The 19,031-nt window shown below is 42.2% G+C and overlaps 1 protein-coding gene and 1 long non-coding RNA gene across 4 annotated transcripts in view; one reads left to right on the top strand and one right to left on the bottom strand.

The window, feature by feature from the left end:
- LOC310756471 overlaps positions 1 to 10,355 on the bottom strand; it is an 86,684-nt gene extending 76,329 nt beyond the window's left edge. For both annotated transcript variants that reach the window (XR_014544896.1, XR_014544897.1), the window contains exon 1: positions 10,034 to 10,355. This is a non-coding gene — a long non-coding RNA (uncharacterized lncRNA). The remainder of the gene's footprint in view (positions 1 to 10,033) is intronic.
- The window catches only part of GALNT18 (polypeptide N-acetylgalactosaminyltransferase 18), a 354,194-nt gene that overhangs the window by 72,020 nt on the left and 263,143 nt on the right, over positions 1 to 19,031 (top strand). The window contains exon 1 of one of the 2 annotated variants that reach the window (XM_083598808.1): positions 10,473 to 11,268. The exons of the other annotated variant lie outside the window; for it this stretch is intronic. Coding sequence (XP_083454934.1) covers positions 11,034 to 11,268 — 235 coding nt within the window. The 5' untranslated portion in view covers positions 10,473 to 11,033. Of the gene's footprint in view, positions 1 to 10,472; positions 11,269 to 19,031 lie in introns of those variants that run through there. 2 annotated transcript variants of the gene reach the window in all.

The following is a 19,031-nucleotide window of genomic DNA, read 5'->3' as shown; positions in this document are numbered from 1 at the left end:
ATAAATAAATATGCTCAAGGCCCAAAGACATCAGGCCTTTGTAGCTATAATGGTGTGCTTGTTAAACAGATGATCTTTTGACAGGATAAATTGAAACAGATTACGGTGTCAATTGCAGACTTCCATGTTTGAAAGACCTTCTATACAGAAGCCGCAGTTAAGGGTTACAATGAAAACTGATGGACAGCTCTCTAGAGAAATGCCCGCTATTGGCTCCATTTTCATTTAATTGTATGTAAATGATCTGGTCCATGAATTGTAGTAAATAACCTATTTGCCAGTGTTGATACTGTCGTCTTAGCTCTGTTTTACTGTAATGATGCTGACATGCTTCTACTATCTGCCATGCAAATTGGACTGAGGTGGTTTTTGAGGGGCTATGGGGCCATTTGTCAAACAGAACAACCCCATGTAAAGTACAGTAAGAGGAAAAGTAGTTGTGTATATGGAATATATCCACCATGTAATTAATGGGCCCTTGATGGACAAAGCAACTGAACAAGTCCAGCATTTTAATTATTTGGATGTCTGGTTTTCTGAAAAACTTGCATTGGATCCTCATTTAACAGGTTTTCAAAGAGCTTTTCAAAACCTAAAGGGAGGAATTTGGGATCCCCCAGAATTAAGAGTCTTCTTAGGCAAAATGGTTCCTTGTAGTGAGAAGAAATATATGATTTGGCTGAAACAAAACACTTTAAAATATCTAATCACAAAAACCTCCACAGCATATTTATGGACAAAAAATAGAGTTCAAATGGGGCTTTTGTGCTAATCAAAACATACAATATCAACATTCAATTGGTGGAGAAGAGGAGGTTGACTAAGAAACATTATTTGGAACAAGGAAAAACTGATAATAAGAGTAGTCAGTTATTTTTGTGTAAAAAAGGCAAAAAATGTAAAGCTCTGGAATTTCAGTAAAATCTGTAGGGACAAAAAAAAAAAAAAAAAAACCCTGTCAAGAATCTTATCCATAGCAACACCTGGGGTGATTCAGACCTCAAGATTTTAATCGAAAAATGACACATGCATTAGAGAATTATTATCAAGGTCTGATCCCTACTTCCCACCACAAGTTTTGGCGGCACTGAGATGCCAAACAGTGCTAATGCAGCCCCCTTGACTGGCATTATAATGAGATTCTGTATGTGTGACTCATGCTGTTGAAGATCTATGCTATTATTTACTTTGATGTCCAATGTACACTGAACAAAGCAGAAAATTTACATCTGGATCGAAAACATATTCAAAATGCCAATGATCAGCTTAAAGTAAAATATCTCTGTGTGACCAAATATTTAATATGTAGAGTTACTGAATTTGCACTGGCAGCACGGATATAAAGGAGAATGTTTGTAGAAGAAAATATGGTGGATTGTGCAAGGAATCCCTTGCATTAATCAATCCAAGTTATTCCTAAAAGATATAGTTTTTAATGTGGATAATGTTCACCCTACTTGTTTAACAGGAATACTATTCCATATTTTGATTACCATTGGGATATTGTTTTTGTGCTTCAGCACACATACACACACTCACATATGGCTGGATCCAGACTAAAGAGGGAATCCAGACCCTGGCCACTGGCTTCTGGAAGCTTTTGGAGGAGCAGGGTCACCACTGTATCTGCAGTCCCACTGAATGCAGAGATCAGGGTGGAAAGTGCAGGGGGGCAGGAAGATCACTATGCTGTCCTGACACAATAGCCGCAGGAATAGCTTGGGATCCAACAGATTCTGGGCAGCCTCAGACCCTCTCTGCCTCCACAAAACCCTGCTTATTAAAGTGACATTAAAGCAAATCTGATTTGATTTCTGCTTTGGCTTAGCCCTAGAAAAGATATGGAACCAGAATGCATGGAACTAGGGTATGGTTGGAACAGTTGTAAGGCAGATTGCTTCAAGGTCTAATGCCCTCAGACAAGGAAGATGGAAGGGGATATATATTCCATCAGACTCATGTGCTTGATGTTTTGGTACCATGCTCAATATATCTCATTTTCAATAGTCTGCATATCAGTAATTAAGGTGTGAATGAAGTTTCAGCAGAGAAGGGGCATGTAACAGATGGCATATCCTATCTGATTGTTGTAGTTCTACCAAGTTGCTGGTGTAAAAGTGGAGCCTAGAATCTGGTTGGTTGCAACAATTTGAATTTATGGTGACTTCTACAACCACCATGAGTATGAGTTTGAGGTTTGTGTCTCCTGCCAGTGTCAATCACTCATTTATCAGGCAGGTGTTGAAGAAGAGTTTGGAAGAGTTTGGATTTGATACCCCGCTTTATCACTACCCAAAGGAGTCTCAAAGCGGCTAACATTCTCCTTTCCCTTCCTCCCCCACAACAAACACTCTGTGAGGTGAGTGGGGCTGAGAGACTTCAAAGTGTGATTAGCCCAAGGTCACCCAGCAGCTGCATGTGGAGGAGCGGGGAAGCGAATCTGGTTCACCAGATTACGAGTCTACCACTCTTAACCACTACACCACACTGGCTCTCCTTGAGGTTGTGCAATACCATCCATGTTGTTTCTGTAGTTGGGAGAAATCCTACTTTGCTAGAGATCTGGGCCCCTCTCAAATCAGAGATGGGAGAGGAGTATTAAGTGGTCCAGGTGACGTGCATAAGTCCATTACCCCTTCAGATATTAATAGTCTGTCTTATTTCTGTATGCGTGTCCCCTTGTATGTGGGTTGTAATATTGCTGAGTGTGAGTGGTTTATGTACGGGTAGGTGATAGATATAATGTTTGATGTAGTGAATGGTTGTGGTACTTGTGTGAAATGGGTGCATAGTGAGATTGGATGAATGATTTTATGTACCTGTATGTTGTGTTGCTTGAAATTGTACATTACATTGCCTTGTAGTGCTTTCTGATTTTATTTATTTTATATTATGTTTATGGATTTTTTATGTATTTTGTTATGTGAATCATTGGATATGGTTTTATTGTGTATGCAAACTGCTTTGAGATCTGTTGGATAGTAGAGTGGTCTACAAATGGAAATAATAATAAACTGAAGAGTCTTTCCCAGTGAACAAGCTATTTGAGATTAGCAAAAGGATTTCATATTTCTAGCACAAGCTTTGCTAAGGGGCAAAACAGTAGCTGGACAACAATATTAGTCATGTTCAGCTGCTGTCCCAACAGGAGAATAAATGTAATTAAGGACATTTCATTAACAGTAGAGAAAATACTCATTCCAAGGTCTGCTACAGTTTTAAAATAGCATGAGCACATAATTGAGTGTGTGAGAAGGAATGGTGTGTTTGTGTGTCTCTGTGTGTTTATTAACAATGTTTGTATACCACGTCATAACATTTTTGTGGAAAAGTGTCACACAAATGTCATATACACTAACAGCAGATTCAGGTACTGTGTTTTAAGAACCATGTAGTAAAAACAAGGCTATCAGTTAGCCTTATGGGAACCTGCAAGGTCTGCAGAAGTTAAAAAAATATTTAGGGGGGGGAAACCAACATAACCGAAAACAGGCCCAAGAAGGCTGAGCACACTCAGTTTTCACAGAATGCTGAATATCTGTTGTTTGGGGGGACAGGACTAAAAATAAATGAGGGGAAACAGTATGGAGTATGTCATGTTGGAAGGCTGGGGCACTGAACAGGAGTACTCCACACTGCAACATTTTATTGCAGCCACCATCACCGCCATTTTATGCTAAATAACAGCCAAAATCACAGAAATGAAATGGCATATTATTTGTCTTTATTCTGCTTCCAGATTATAAAATGCTAGATATGCCAGCACTTGGCACTACTAAATGTTCTGGGCAAAGGCTTGTTCTGAATCATGGGATCATTGAGAACAAGTTAAATTACCTAAATGTCCTTGTCTTACTTATAGCCACCCTCCCATTTGTCTGCGTCAGCACCGTTCACCACTCACGATCAGGCTTTCCTGGTCTTTGTATGAAGCAAAATTATCTTAGGGCCAGCTCTTGTCTACACGACACATCACAACGGAGATTTCTGATCACCAATTCTTTGTGCATTATAAATTAAGCAAGCTAAGCAAAGGAGCCTGTGATCAGTTTATAATGAAAGCAGAGATTTAGCAAGTGGAAATTATATAAGAATAATGGTGGGGGCAGAATGGGGATAGAATGAAGAAAAGTGAAGAAGACGCAGAAAATGGAACTGATTATCAGCTGCTGGGAAGTGAATGCAGCTGTTGTGCTCAGGCTCTGCTTGCAGGCTTCATGTTGGTTACTGTGAGAGCAGTTTTGGACTAGATGGGCTTTTGGCCTGATCCAGCAGAGCTCTTGCTGCTTATCTAAAGAGAAGTAATAAGCAGAGATAGGGAGAGTTGAAAGAAAAGGAAGAGCAGAATAAACAGAGGAAAGCAAGCTCATCCACTAAATATGTCAGCACCCTGACTTTGCTGCCTCTTTCCTGCATTCTTTTTTTCTTTTTACTCAGTGCTCTTGGGACTGGTGGACTCTACACTTATATTCTAATTAGTCTTATTATTAGCTCACTCCAGCTGTTGTATTACAACGCTGAATGGCAATGTACAGTTAGAAGCACATGCTGAGCTAATTAGCTCATTGAATTGAAGAGTGAACTTCTGGCCTTCACCTTCCAAACCCCAGAGACCTTTCTGTGTCTTGTTCAGCTGACTGAACAACCATCACACACAGGCACAAGCCACTATCGTGAGGCTGATGCCACATCCCTCTCAGGCCCCATATGCACTATACATTGAAAGCAGTATCATGCCATTTTAAACGATCATGACTCCCCTCTCCTAGGCAAATCCTGGGAACGGTTGTTTATTAAGGATGATAAACATTGGCAGGAGACTCCCTGCTCTCTTCACAGAGCTACAATTCCCAGAGTTCCCTGGAAAGAGGGATTGACTGTTAAACCACTCTGAAGCTTATAGCTCTGTGAGGGGAGTTGTTGTTGTTGTTTAGTCGTTTAGTCGTGTCCGACTCTTCATGACTCCATGGACCAGAGCACGCCAGGCACTCCTGTCTTCCACTGCCTCCCGCCGTTTGGTCAAACTCATGTCAGTAGCTTTGAGAACACTGTCCAACCATCTTGTCCTCTGTCTTCCTCTTCTCCTTGTGCCCTCAATCTTTCCCAACATCAGGGTCTTTTGTGAGGGGAACTGGGGTCCCCTAAACCTCATCACTCCGAAGAAACTATAGTTTGCAGGTTTCCTTGGGGGAAGCCATGAGTATTTGGAGTGGTATGATACTGCTTTAAATTTATAGTGCAGATGGGGCATCAATGACCCCAGCTGAAATAACAGTATCAAAGTACTTACATTCAGTGAGACTCTCAGAACAAGATTCCCCTCATTTTAAATTGTGATGAATGAGCAAGTGAGCTCTCACTCATTTTCTGCCTGGTTCTAACAGTCCTGAATAGAAAAATGTTACTTACTGAAGAACGCTCAAAATCTATATTTTCAAATGAAGGATCGGATGGCAAGGGAGAAAATAGCAGAAAATCCATTCAAATAGTGTAATCTTTGAGAACAAATCCATCCAGGTTCCACCTAGGAAATCTGGGTAGTGATGCTTTGCTCATTTATCTGGGAATAAGATCCACAAACTCAGTGGGTCTTTCTTCTGAGAGAGAGAGAGAGAGAGAGAGAGAGAGAGAGAGAGAGAGAGTGTATATATATATGTGTGTATATATATATATATATATATATATATATATATATATATATATATATAAAATCACATTGCAAATGGAACACTATTGGGCTTCTCATAGGCATCTGGTTGGCCATTGTGAGAACAGGTTGCTGGAGTTGTTAATAATAATAATAATAATAATAATAATAATAATAATAAGAAGAAGAAGAAGATATACCCCACCTGGGTATACATAGATGGGCCTTTGGTCTGATCCAGCAGGGCTCTTCTTACATTCTGTGTTTTTTAAAGAGTGATAACTATAAGATTGATTGTTCAGACTGGGGAAATGAATGCTGCTTGCTGTTCATATGTGCTTAGTCACATGCTGCTTGCTACTTAATATTTAATTGCAATCAAATAATATATTTTAAGTAAATTAATCATGATTGTTTTTTATGCCTCATGATATTCAGCGAAATAGGTGGTTCGCAGGTGTAATCATCTGTGGTTTGAAACACAGAGTAGGTTATTGCTTCTCTTTGACTTTTCTAACAAGTGCTTCTGCTCATTATATTTAAGATATATATATATATATAAGGTAAACATAATTGTGTGGCACAATCTTCCTCAATTTAGTGCTTGTAAAATGTTTTGGACACCAACTCCCATCAGTCCCAGCCAGGACAAACAATGGTCAAGGATGATGGGACCTCTTAACACAAAACATCTGGAGGCTGGGCAAGGCTGGTGTAGTAGGTAGATTGTTGGGTTTTGTATGGGAAGAGCTGAGTTCAAATCTTTGCTTTATTTGGCAATCTAATGGAAGTCATTGGCTCTGCTTAACCCTGCTTAAACACAGGAAGTGATGTAAGGATTGATTTAAAAAATTAATAGTAAAGCTTTTTGAACCTAAACATTTACATAACTAAATGACTGAAAATATTAAATGTAGTTGGAGTATGTGTACCTTCTGCACTGCAGGTCACCAATCTGGAAAAGAGCTATTATTTAAGAGCAATGGGGGTGGGGGGTGGGAAACGGGGACAATGGCTGATATGACTGTTCCACTTCTGTGCCTAGCAAACTATAAGGACCTAAAAAGAGCTCCACTGGTTTAGACCAAAGCCTTTTATGGTCCAGCATCCTGTGTCTCACACTGGCAAATCAAATGCCTACAGGATGTAAGCAAGAAGGACATGAGCGTAATAACTTGCTTCTGTTGCTGTTCTCCAGAGACCGGCATTCAGAGGCATGTTGCTTCTGATCTAGGAGACAGTATATTAGCTGAATGAAGTCAGGTCATCAGAGCTGCTGACATTCACCAACAGAATTTTCAAGGAGCTATAAAGGCACATATCAGAGTTCTCATGAGTGTGTTAAGAAAAATGCCTATAACCGCATGTAAGAGATCATAGTCCAAGACACTAAATCCAAGTTGTCTATTAGTTTTGAATGTAGCGACATGAGGATGTGGACAAGCTGCATGAAGATGTGTGTTGTCCTCTTAAGAGAACCACTCTGTAACCAGGGTGTTAAAACAGCAATCACCCAGTGATGAATATCCCCTTTTGAGTAAGGTGCTTGAGAGGGTGATGGTGGTCCAACTTCAGACATGCTTGAAAGAAGCTGATAACTTGGATCTGTTCCAGGTTCAGGCCAGCCATGACACTGACACCACCATGATGTCTCCAGATATTAGCATGACTACCATAAATAAATCCTCTATAGATGTAATATGGTAGTTGAAACATAGTTAACTAAATACATAATCCTGTCCACATGAGAATTTGTTTGTTTGTTTATATATATATATATATAGAACATTCCTAGGCCAGCATGCAGTTCTCTCCTGCAATCAGTATTTGAAGCTGCATACAAATTTTCAAGTCAAGCAGATCCACCCACATGACTACAAATAGCATTCATACCCTGTAACTTGCTACCTCCTCTTACAGGCTTTTACCTCACAGGCAGTTCACCTCATGACACCTCGGAAGTAGCATTTATAGTTCGGCCTGAACAGTATGCGGTCTGTGCTTCTAGGGGGGAGCGGCGGCCACTAATTTGGCAGAATTATAGGGGAATTTACCAGCACCATACTTGTGGTATAAGGAGTGTTTTTCTATACGTAGCCCTGTTCTGCTGAGTTTCCTTCCACCGCCTCCATAGCCTTGTACAAGCATACATACAACCTAATCCCTGGAGTTAAATGTAACAGCATCGAAAAATGGGAGGAAGTGCTGAAGAGAACAAATAGTTCATAGTTACAAGGTCAGAGGGCATTGCTGTTCCCTCACCTATGCCTCAGTTTATCAAAGGGCTGAGCAAGTTAGAGCCTTCCGATGCTTTGGGCACCTATTTAATTGCTTTATAGCAGTCAGTGTGCTGAGTAGTGTTCGAATTACAGAGGGGGACAGAGAAAGGCAGTGCCCATTAATATTGGTAGAGGACTGTTATACCATTTATTGGAAGGTCCTGTGCAAAAAGAACAAGCAACCCTGTAAAACAGGAATGGCTGAGGGGCAAGCTGTCCATCGCAGTGCAGCTGAGCGGGTTTTTTTCTAAAACAAAAACCAAGAGCCCCTACTCCATGACAAAAATCCCTCAGAAGAGAGCCATCAATGTGCAAAAATGTGAGAGAAGGGAGGATACTAAACCATTTCATGTCAGGAGATTCACATTATACAGAAAGCTGTAACTGAAGTGTTTGTGAAACAAATATTCATAGGAGTTTTTCCTCAAACAGAGCCCCCCTCCCAATCATTCACTGGAATGCAGTTTGCTGTAGTCCAAGGATGGAGAACCTTTTTTGTTTTGTTTTCTCAAAGGCATACAAGTGGCAAGCATTTTGCGTGCAGGTTCTGTTCCTGGCCCCCACGCAAATTGGCAAAGTGCACATAAGCCTGCCCCACCCTGCCCTCTTCCTGGTCCAAAAGGACCCACGTGTTGCTAGTCATGCACCAATTGTATCCAAACAAAATGGTCACCACCTGTACTGGCAGTGAGTGGAACCAAGGCCAGTAGTGATTACCACTAACTTAGATGTCTTTAAAAGAAATCCATGGGGGATAAGGTTATCGGTGGTTACTAGTCACAATGGATATGTTCTTCCTCCTCTGTCAGAGGTAGCATGCCTTTGAATGCCAGCTGCTGGGGAAAGGAATTACAGGTGGGGAGAGTGTTGTTTTGCTCAAGTTCTGCTCATGGGTTTCCCATAGACAACTGGTTGGCCACTGTGCAAACAGGAAGTTGAACTAGATGGACCTTTGACCTGATCCAGCAGGCTCTCTCTCTCTCCCCCCCCCTTATGGGTGGAGCCAGGGCAAAAGTACACCCACTTTTGTAACATTCTCTCAGTGTGTCACCCTATCTCACTCTCTGTTATCCCATCTTTATCTAACACTCTCCTCCCAAAAAACACAGCTATTTTGTCTTTTATGGAATATTAATTGTACTATTGTAGCAGTGGTTTTAGTCTGTAACTTTTATCTTATTGAACTCTGCTTTGGTAGCTTTGGGCTGTGGAGCACTTTATAAAAAGACTGCATATAAATGAACACAGAGATTGTTTACAGAAGGCTTCACCAACCCCATCTATTGCTCTGTTTCAGCTCTGTCCATTTCCATTTCCCCCCTCCTGTTCCCATCCTCTCCCTCCCAGGCTGATGGCCTGCGTAAGTTCAGAGAAGCATAGACCTGATGTCTTTGGTGCACATAAGGGAGGGTCAGACTTGTCAAATAATAAAGTTTGGCCATGACACTTGAAGTTGGTGTCATTTTTGCAATACTGTGTGGGCTAAGCACCTAAAGAGGTTTGGTTAGAGCTATGCAACTTTAGACGGTGGGCAGCATGTCCACACAAATAACAGATGCCGCTAGAAACAGGAATAATATGCAGAGTGTCTCTATAGTGTTTGACTTTGACCTGTAAAACCCCATTGACTTTTAACTGCTTTTGTTTTTGCTAGTTTGTCTTTCATCTTTTTGTGTACTATGTTAGTTTCGTGTAAGGCACCTTGCGTATTTTTGTAGAAAGGTGGGTTATAAATTCAGCAACAACAATAACAGTGTCACCCAATGATGCAGCAGCACTCGGGAGTTCTTGGGAAGGTACGCAGAAAAAGAGACTGTGAGTTATTTCTGGAGAAGAACATAACAACAAGCAACAATCATGCAATTAGAGCCATATAGTTAGCAATCAGAAGCACTCGAACAAGCGGTGAACAGGGCCGGGACTTTAATTCATTGCCAGATTGGAGAATTACTGAATACATGCAGCCAAAGAGGAAGGGACCCGGCGGTTTATAGGCGCCAGGGGGATTTCCCTGGCTTCGTCCCAGCAGCAGATCAATGAGATTCTAAGATGAGGAGCCGCGTTAAGAGCTGCCCGAGCAATAATCGCCTTATTTGCTTCGAAATACCTTATTGACCCCCTTAGTCACGGTGGGCGCCGCAGGTGGTGGCAATAAACAGGAGCCAAATAAAAACAGCGAGGTGCAGCAGGTTCTCTAAGAAGCAGAAGAGAGAGGCTGGGCTGGAAAACAAATAGAATTAACCTTTTCCTCTCACATTCGGTGAGGGCGGTAAAACTTCAGCAGGCCCGGTGGGTGGGTTGCAGGAGCCTCCGAGCTTAATCTGCGCTGCAGGTTGGCTCCCGGGGCCGGGAGTTTCCACCTCGCAAACGCCCTCGCGCTAAGCGCGCGCGCCTAACAACGCACAGAGCTAGCGAGTGAGCGACTGAGAGGAAGGCATGCAATACAGCAGGTGGGCCTCTGACGAAGCCCCGCCCCTCCCGCATCCCCATTGGTCGGGCGATCGGTGCCGCCGGCGCGCTCTGGGCCGGCGCCTCTCGCTCATTGGAGAGGAGGCCTGCCGGTCTGCGGGCCGTACGCTCGCCCGCTCGCGGCTTCCAAGGGCTGGCTTTGGAGCGGTGGCTGCGAGGCTGTGGGAAGCAGCGCCGACGAGGAGAACAAAGTTTTCGCAACATTTGGGCACCTGACTCCGCACCTTTCCACGCGCCTGGCGTCCGGGGCGAAGCTGCTCAGCCTGGAAGAGGACGGGTTTGCTCTTGTTGCGGCTCTTGAGGGGTGGGAAGGCAAAAAAGTTTTAGGCTCTTTTTATTTTATTATTTTAAGCCTGCGGGAACCTCGAGGCGCCAACTCTCCCCTCAGCTCTGCTTCGGGGTAGGGCAAGGAATGTTCCTGGTCCGGGGAGCAGCCCCGGTTTCGCATGGGAACTCACTGACTTGAGCGGCGTGCTCCGCGCTCCCCAGTCCTCGGAGAAAGTGAAGGCAGGCTGTTAATAATATTCATGCCGACTATTTCTTTATAGCGTGCCGTGGGTTTGTGTGTTTCTCTCTCGCCGCCCCGTTTGGTAACCGGACCACAGGGTTTCCTTGGAGCTATATGGAGGGATCTCAGCATGGTTTGCACCAGGAAAACCAAAACTTTGGTGTCCACCTGCGTGATCCTGAGTGGAATGACTAACATCATCTGCTTGCTCTACGTGGGCTGGGTGACCAACTACATTGCCACGGTCTATGTGAAAGTGCAGGAGCCGATCTCGGAGAAAAAGTTAGAGGAAGACAAAGGGGACACTTTAAGGATTATAGAAAGGCTGGACCATTTGGAGAATGTCATCAAGCAGCACATACAAGGTACTTCGTCTCTTCCTCCAATTTTCTGCGTTTAAATCGTGTCTGCAGGTTGCACTAATGCTTTTTTTTTTTTTTACCGTATGCGTGGTGGTTCCCCCCAGGTCAAATGCCTTTTGCCATGGGGCGGGATGGAGGAGGGCGAGATGGGGGGGCGGGGGACAGAGAGAAGAGATCCATTCAGCGGGAAGAATCGGGGGCTTTGTGCAGCAGGCTGACTCTTCCTGGCCAGGCGAAAGTTCCTTCGTGGCTGCTGCTGCCGCCGCCTCTTGCGGGCTAGCTGCTTGGCGAGCCCGCCGGCCCGGCTGCAGCAGGAAGAAGAGGAGCGCGGGCTCCGGTTGCGGAGCTCGCACGCTGTTGGCTCGGCTAAGGGACGCCCTGTTGGCTTGATCTTTATTTATTCTCTCTCTACCCCCCCCCCACCCGCACCACCTCGACTGAAAGAAGCTTTTGGGTGAGCGAGCGGCAGGGGGCTCCTGGAGGCTGCTTGGTGCTGGCTCGATTCCCCCCCCCCCCCTTTTCCCTCCGCCGACCGCGAAGAAGTTAAATGTAGCCGATGCCCTCCCGGAGCCTCCACCGATGGCCGTGCCCAACCCAGAGCTTTGCAGAAGCCAGCAGTTTCGGGCATTCGTACGACGCCGATAAGATGGTGAGCCTTGCTCGGCCAGGACTGAGCTCCGGGGACGCGGGGTTGGCTGCATGCGGGGTGTCGATCCCATTCAGCAGCGCACCGGGAGCGGAATCTCCTAGGCGCCGAGTTGGGTGGGCGCTGTGGGTGTCCCCGTTGCTGCAAGAAACCTGCTAGGAGAAGCGACGCTGGGTGGGAAGAGTTGGGGGAGCTTGCTCCATCGTGATATCGGAGCCCCCCCTTTACGATCCGTTGCGCTGCTTTCCTTGGGGGGTTGTATTAGAGCTGTTTCTCCTTCTCTCTTCGCCCCTCCTCCCCATCTTCTGTTCTCCAACTCCTGGCCTAGTGTGATTAACTACTTTTGCATATGCATATAATATCTGGGGTTTGGGGTCTTCTTTACTAGAATGTGCTGATGCTCTGCTATGGAAGGGCCATTTAGGAGTCTGGTCCTGGCTGTAACGGTGTAATCCGTGGCATGCTAATTTGATCTCTGCCTGGCTGGCTGTATCTTCCTAAGTAAAGGATGGAGGGTTGCAGCAGGCAGGTTACCAAAAACGACTTCATTCCCAAGATTCTGCTTTTGGCCTTCCTTGTTTCTCTCCCACCCCTGCCCTAATGGTTGTTGGCATCTCCCATGCACTCAGTGTGTAATGTACTCTTTGCTTGCATTTTTGACTGGGTGGGAAATATCATCCCAACTGGTTTAGGAGTTGGTAGCTAAGGAAGAGTTAAATCGTTTCTCTCCCCCTTACCCCAATTTTCCCTTGCATTTTTTCTGGAGGGGGGCACCCTTGACATGTTTTAACAGATTTCGCTGTGCTTTTCACTTCCTGTGTTTTAGATTGTGAGATAAATTAACAGACTACAGTACATGTAGTTATTTGGTCTGCGCACCTGTGGGATAGCATCCATTATAAGCTCTAGGATTGTAATGTAGTAGAATAAGATGTTTCCTCTTGAAATAGCAAATGTCTGGTAACACCATCAAGTACTAACCTACTTTTCCGGGTGGGGGGGTCTATTCAGTTCTTTTCCTTTGTCTCCACCCGAACCTAATAAAATAATTATGCTTCTTTTACAGCTGGCAAACAGACTTCCTTTCTCCTGGATCTGCTTTGCCCTCTGTTCTAGAATGCTAGAGCTGTTACTCAGTGAAAATATGTGAAATGAATTGCAAACAGAGTATGCTTGGGACCTACAGTAGGTTTTTGTATGTAAATGGTGGTGTTAGAAGGTCTCTCTGCAGCTTGCTTCCTGGGTTTGGTTTGTTATGCACTGTGTATAAAGGCAAGTTGTTACAATGCACATTTCTTCCTCCGCCTTTCTATTGGAAAAACCAGGGCAAAAAGCTAAAACAGCTTCCTTTCAGGATACAATGTGAGTCTGCCAGTGCTAAACTTTCTTACTGTTGTCTTTGGGATCCTAGAACTTGGTTTTGTTTTTATTAAGGAGGAACATAGTCTTGTTATAGCAGCACAAGGCAGAGTGTTTTTGTTTTTGTTTAAGTAATAAAAACATAAGGTGCTCCAGTTCACATGAGGTCTCTGGAGTCATCACTCCACTAGGCTTCTTTCCAATACTTTGACACACTGTCCTAAATAGTTGGCAGTGGTATAGTCAAACTCCAAAGTCAAGGTTTGTGATATACTGCTGGTGTGAAAAGGTGGACACAAGAAGGGGTTCCATGGGAGAATCTGCTGTGAAACACAATACTTTCTACCAAGGTTGCCCCAAGATATTTAGCCACTTGAGGCAAACCACAAAATGTACCCCCCCCCCAATCCAGAAAAGAATGTCTGAGTAAGATCTACATAGGGAACAAGGGTGGGAGGAGACCAATAGGGCATTCTATTTGCCAAGAGGCTGCTTGGCAAATAGGTGGCATGGGGGAGGGATGCCAAGGAGTTGTCAGATCCAGCCTCTAAGGAGTGTGCCACAGCTGTCACTGGCCACCATGGAAGTAACAGTGGGTGAAGCATTCCTTGGAGGCTGGATCTGATGCCCTTGTGGATCCTTGCTTTCTACATGTGAACTCTTGGCAGCTAAAGGAACTGGGATAACAGGGTGGGAACAAGGTCTGCTGGGGATCTTAGAAGTGCTATGAGTCTGGGACTAGATGTTCTTCTGAATAATACATAAGGCTATTCTCTATCAGGATAATGCTGGACATAAGCAAATGTAGGATAGTATTATCCTTTTATTATCTTTTATTAGAATTTGATCCTTAGTAAGTATGCAGATAATTGTTGCTTTAGAATATATAGTTATGTTGAACTGAGATTCTGAATCTTGATTTCACTGATGAATGGACAAGCATGAGTAGCAATCCTAAAATGAAGCAGTTGTGGGTCATTTTACAGATAAATTAATATAATATTCCATGCAGTTTAGATCACAGCAACTGGTTGCTCCTTTGGCTTCTATCCATTTCCAAATATGTCTCTGTAAGGAGGGAGTTGTGAAATTTGTTCCAAGAAAAGAAGTGGCCACTTGAATTTGAAGTGGTTTACCTTAATTAAATAAAGAGATCTGATGTGGTGTGGTGAAGGGGGTGAACTCTGACGCAGAAAGGGGCCAGTTTGGATCTCAAACATGAACTTAAAACAAGTGGCCATAAGCCACTTGTGCTAGCTTTGAAGCACGATCCTGTGCATATCTACTAGGAAGTAAGGCCCATGGAATTCATTGGGCCATACTCCCAAAAATGTGTGCATAGGATTGCAGCATCACCATCTGCATATGGGGATGATGATGCCAGTCTACTTTACAGGGTTGGGCCAGTGTTGTTATCTCCATAAAATCTGAAGATAAGGAGGATGAAGCTTGAAAGGCTGTGATTTGTCTATGGCTATTTAGTGAGTTTATGGTTGAGGTGAGATTTAAACCATGGACACTGCCTACTGTACATGGTTAATAAATGGGTTACTGAGCTGATATGTCACTCACTTTTAAAACACTCTGAAGTACTAGGTTAAAAACTAAGAATTTTTGATCTGTTCACAAAAAGTGAAAGTCTTATATTAGAAATATTAGTTCCTCTGTAGGATATTGGAGAAATTCTGTAAATAAATACTGGAGGAGCGGGGGGTTATCAAGGCCTTTCATTGGAACTTAGTGGACTCTATAATGTAGTGGCGTTCAAAGTGAAATAATGCACAAAGATGGCTATATAAATCTACTGTGCTCTGCCAAACACAAAGATTTCTTTGAGTGAATGGCAGGAAAATGTATCTGGCAGACGCTCCCAAGGAAACAAAATGGGAACACAGTATTGGTTTGGCATGAAATTGCATCTGCCAGACCTTTGAATGTCTACACACAAAAGCTAAAGAGAGAATGTAGCAACATTTTCAAGGTAATTGAAAGGAGGCTGTCAGGTGCCTATATTTTGACCCCAAACAGAAATTCAACAGTTCCAACAACTGGAAGAGGTCTGAAAACCAACCCAAAGTGGGATCCCACTGTAATTTAAACTTTAATCATAATTTTGTGGGCTAAGAAAGGACAGCTGCTTTATTGAATTCGGGAATCAGTGTGTATGTGTAGGTAAGAGGAAATAATGTTTCTTGCCTCCAGGATAAAATGTGGTTTGATACAGTGCATGGAATAATGTAATGAAATAGAAATCTTTATTGGCAACAAATTTAGGACAAACAAACAGTAGTTTCTAGCAAATGCTTTCTAAAAAGTTACTTGATAAAGTTATGGAAGGTTGAAAGCTATACTTGTTAAGGATATAAGCTCTTCTGCACAGACGGTAAAATTTTCATTTCTGACAAAGTCATCTGTTTCTGTGTGAACACATGATCTCCTTGAAATGGTTACTTACACTATCCTTTGTACACATGATGATATGAAAATAGGAGTTGCTTTGAAAGGCTCCTTGTGGCATTCTCAGACCCCATATGCACAGGAAAGCTTTGATGCCTCTAACTTAACACCAACCATGTGAAGACTTGAGGACCACAGAAGCTGAGGTGTGAATGTGCCTTCTAGCCACATGCAGATAATTCCTTCATGTGAAATGGCAAATGAAGCAGGATGACTTTCATCAACTATAGTTCCCATTTTGCCTGAACTCGGAAACTATGGTTAACTGCATTGGAGCAAGCTAGGATACAATTGCCTTAACTAACTCACTATTTTTTATGATTTTCATGTTAATTAGCAGTGAATAGCTGAAGTATTTCTTCTTTGGGAGCTGCGCTAAGTAAACTGGGGGGAAACCCCTCTGATCACTGTAAGAAGCAGTAACTTCCATTTTCCTTAGAGCCTACAAACAAACAAGCAGTTTTGAATTCTGATAGTGTTTCCTTGCCTATCTCCACTACCTTTTCTTTTGTTTCCCATATATAATATTTTATAGTATAAGGTTCTCAGAACCGGGGGCTTCTCTATTATAACTACCTATTAAAGTGTCAGGCACACTGACGGTGCTATATAAATAATAATTGATTATGATGATGAAGATAAATTTATCAGTTTTCCAAATACAAATTCCATGATGGATGGCACTGCTGTGCTGCAAATAGCTGAATTCTCATGCATTAACTTTGAATAGCTTAGGTAATGGACTTTTTAATATATGATTTTTTTTGGGGGGGGGAGAAGCAGTATTCCATGTGTTCCACAAATTGTCCCACTGTGTTTTATTTTCTGCTTTCATTTATGCAGTATAATCTTGTACAGTTGAAAGGTTTCCACAGTAAATCCACAATCTCAGATGAAGAGATTCATCATGATCATTTATCCGTATGCCACTTTTCCATAGTTAAAATCATGCTCAAGGCAGTTTACAACATGCAAAAAATTACTTAATTGCAAAAATATAGCAAAAGTAGTCATAAGTAGTAAATAAAAGCATATCAAAACATACAAAACAAAATCAATTATCCCACATGTCATAAATACAATTGAAAAAAGATACTTTTGCTGTTATGGACATTAATTTTTGTAACATCTCCAAAGTTAAATCTTGCCCCCTAAGAAAAAAACCCCTAAGCAATACCCTATCCCAAGAGTGTGTAGGCATCCTGAGAAAAGTAGTTCTTGAAGGACCTGCAGCAAAGATCATTTTTAGCCTCTTTGGCAGCCTTGGCTTGTAGCTGGAGTCAGCGCATCAAATAGTTAGGGTGACACCCTCTCAAGCCTGGTGGAAAGAGACTTGCAAGGCAGGGAGCAGGTCTTGCAGCTTTCAGTCATGGAGTTGACTTACAAGCATTGTAAAGACATAACCTATCCAAACATTCTAAATTAACCTGCTCCCCTCTATAGCTTTGACAAGTTCTAGAAAAACAGAATTTTGAGGTGAAATAAAAAGATATCGTGCTGACTAGAGGCATGATCCTGACAGAGGTTAGCAGTTTAAAAGCCTCAGTTATCTCGGTAGGGGAGAGAAGCACACATATACATTTCAGTGTGAGAAATGTGTTTCAAATGCTCACTTTTGCCTTCACTTTTGACATTTAAATTTTCTTATCTACTTTTAAAATATGGAGTGCAGCTACCACATAGTATAGTGTTGTTAAGTACATTTACGTACTAAAAATTCTTCAGATGCAATTCAGACAGCATAGATGTCAGAGCTGGAACAGCAAGCTGCTACATGTTCAGGTATTGTGCTTTGGGCCAGTTTGTTTCATATTTTAACAATGTGGTTTTAAAAAGTTAATTATTGTTGGATCTTAGAAACACTGTACTTTAAAACACTGTAAAGAAGATGTTCAGTATCCCTTGCAAAACTTAAGTTTTTCCATGTTGGATTCATGAGGAGTAATGTTTTCCCCAAACAAGCCCTTTCCCACCTCCTTATTCCTGAGTTTACTTGCATGTCTGTGTTCAAAATGACTGAGAATTCTTCAAAAATAGACTACAGTGGAATTTGAAACTGGTCTTGCTAGAGTCTGGCAAGGTTTTTTTTTTGTTTTGTTACTTATTAAGCAACAATTATTAAGTACTTAAAAGTTTGCTACCAAATGCTCATTCCATCGGATGTGAACAGAATGGTTTATTGCTCCAGAAAAAACTAAGTTGGGGAAGCTCCCTCTATTTGTCTCTGTCACCTTTCGGATTTGAATCTCTAGCAGGGCAGGTGTTGATACGTTCCCAGATCTTCTCTAGTAACCCCCCTGCACTTTACTATTTCCTATGCTCCAAACATTGCTATTGCTTAGTTTAAGAAAAAATACAAGTGTTGCAGTGCAGCAAAATGACTGTTCCTTTCTAGTGTTCAGATCAGACAGTCTTTGGACCAGAGAAAGAGGTAAATCTTCAAAATCAGAAACATTTTCTTTCGGTCTGTGTCTCTCATTGGAAAATTCCTGGTACATTACTGATGGAAATAAAACATGGCAACAGCACATTTACAGAAGGATCAGTGGTGGAACAGGTTTTTTTTGTGTGTGTGTGCAGAACATCCACTGTTCAATCCCTGGCATCTGGAGCTAGAGCTGGGAAAGCCTTCTGTCTGAAACCTAGAGAACTGCCTCAAGTTAGGTCCACTTAGCAGTGTGGATAATGCTAGATGGGCCAGTGGTCTTCTCTGGTGTATATATATGTGTGTATATATATATATATATATATATATATATATATATATATAAAATAAAATAAAATAAAATATTTATTGAAATTTTACAAAAACATAGGTTTACAGAATACAAAAAAATAGGAAAAGAAAAAGATAAAAAAAAGAAAACATACAAAAATACATAAAAAATAAGAAATAAAAATAAAAATACAAAATACAAAAAACAGATAGATAAAAAAGAGTTAAAAACAAATCCATTTTTTTGTAACTTTAAACTCATTAGCTTGTTTCCTTGACCTCCTCACACCTCCCCTTTTTGTTTTCCCATTTAAACTTCTCTGGTATATAAGGCAACTTTCTGTGGTTCCACTGAAGTGACAACAAGCTAGGCTGATTGGTGGGGTTCACTTTCATTGTATTCCTGTGCAGCATAGTGTTTTGAGATGTGCATATATGTGCTTCCGCTTTCATTAAGCTGGGCCCAAATGACATATCTTTTCTCATGCCATGAGGGACATGCCGCTAATGGTAGATGCCACTTCTGTGGAGTTTGAAGATTGCTCCAGAAAGTTGTATTTGGTGTCTGTTTATTACATCTGTACACCA

This window comes from Podarcis filfolensis (genome assembly GCF_964270895.1).
Source record: "Podarcis filfolensis genome assembly, chromosome: 1".
NCBI classification, from domain to species: domain Eukaryota; kingdom Metazoa; phylum Chordata; class Lepidosauria; order Squamata; family Lacertidae; genus Podarcis; species Podarcis filfolensis.
The sequence above is the reverse complement of the archived record's forward strand: the minus strand, read 5'-3'. Positions and strand labels throughout refer to the sequence as shown.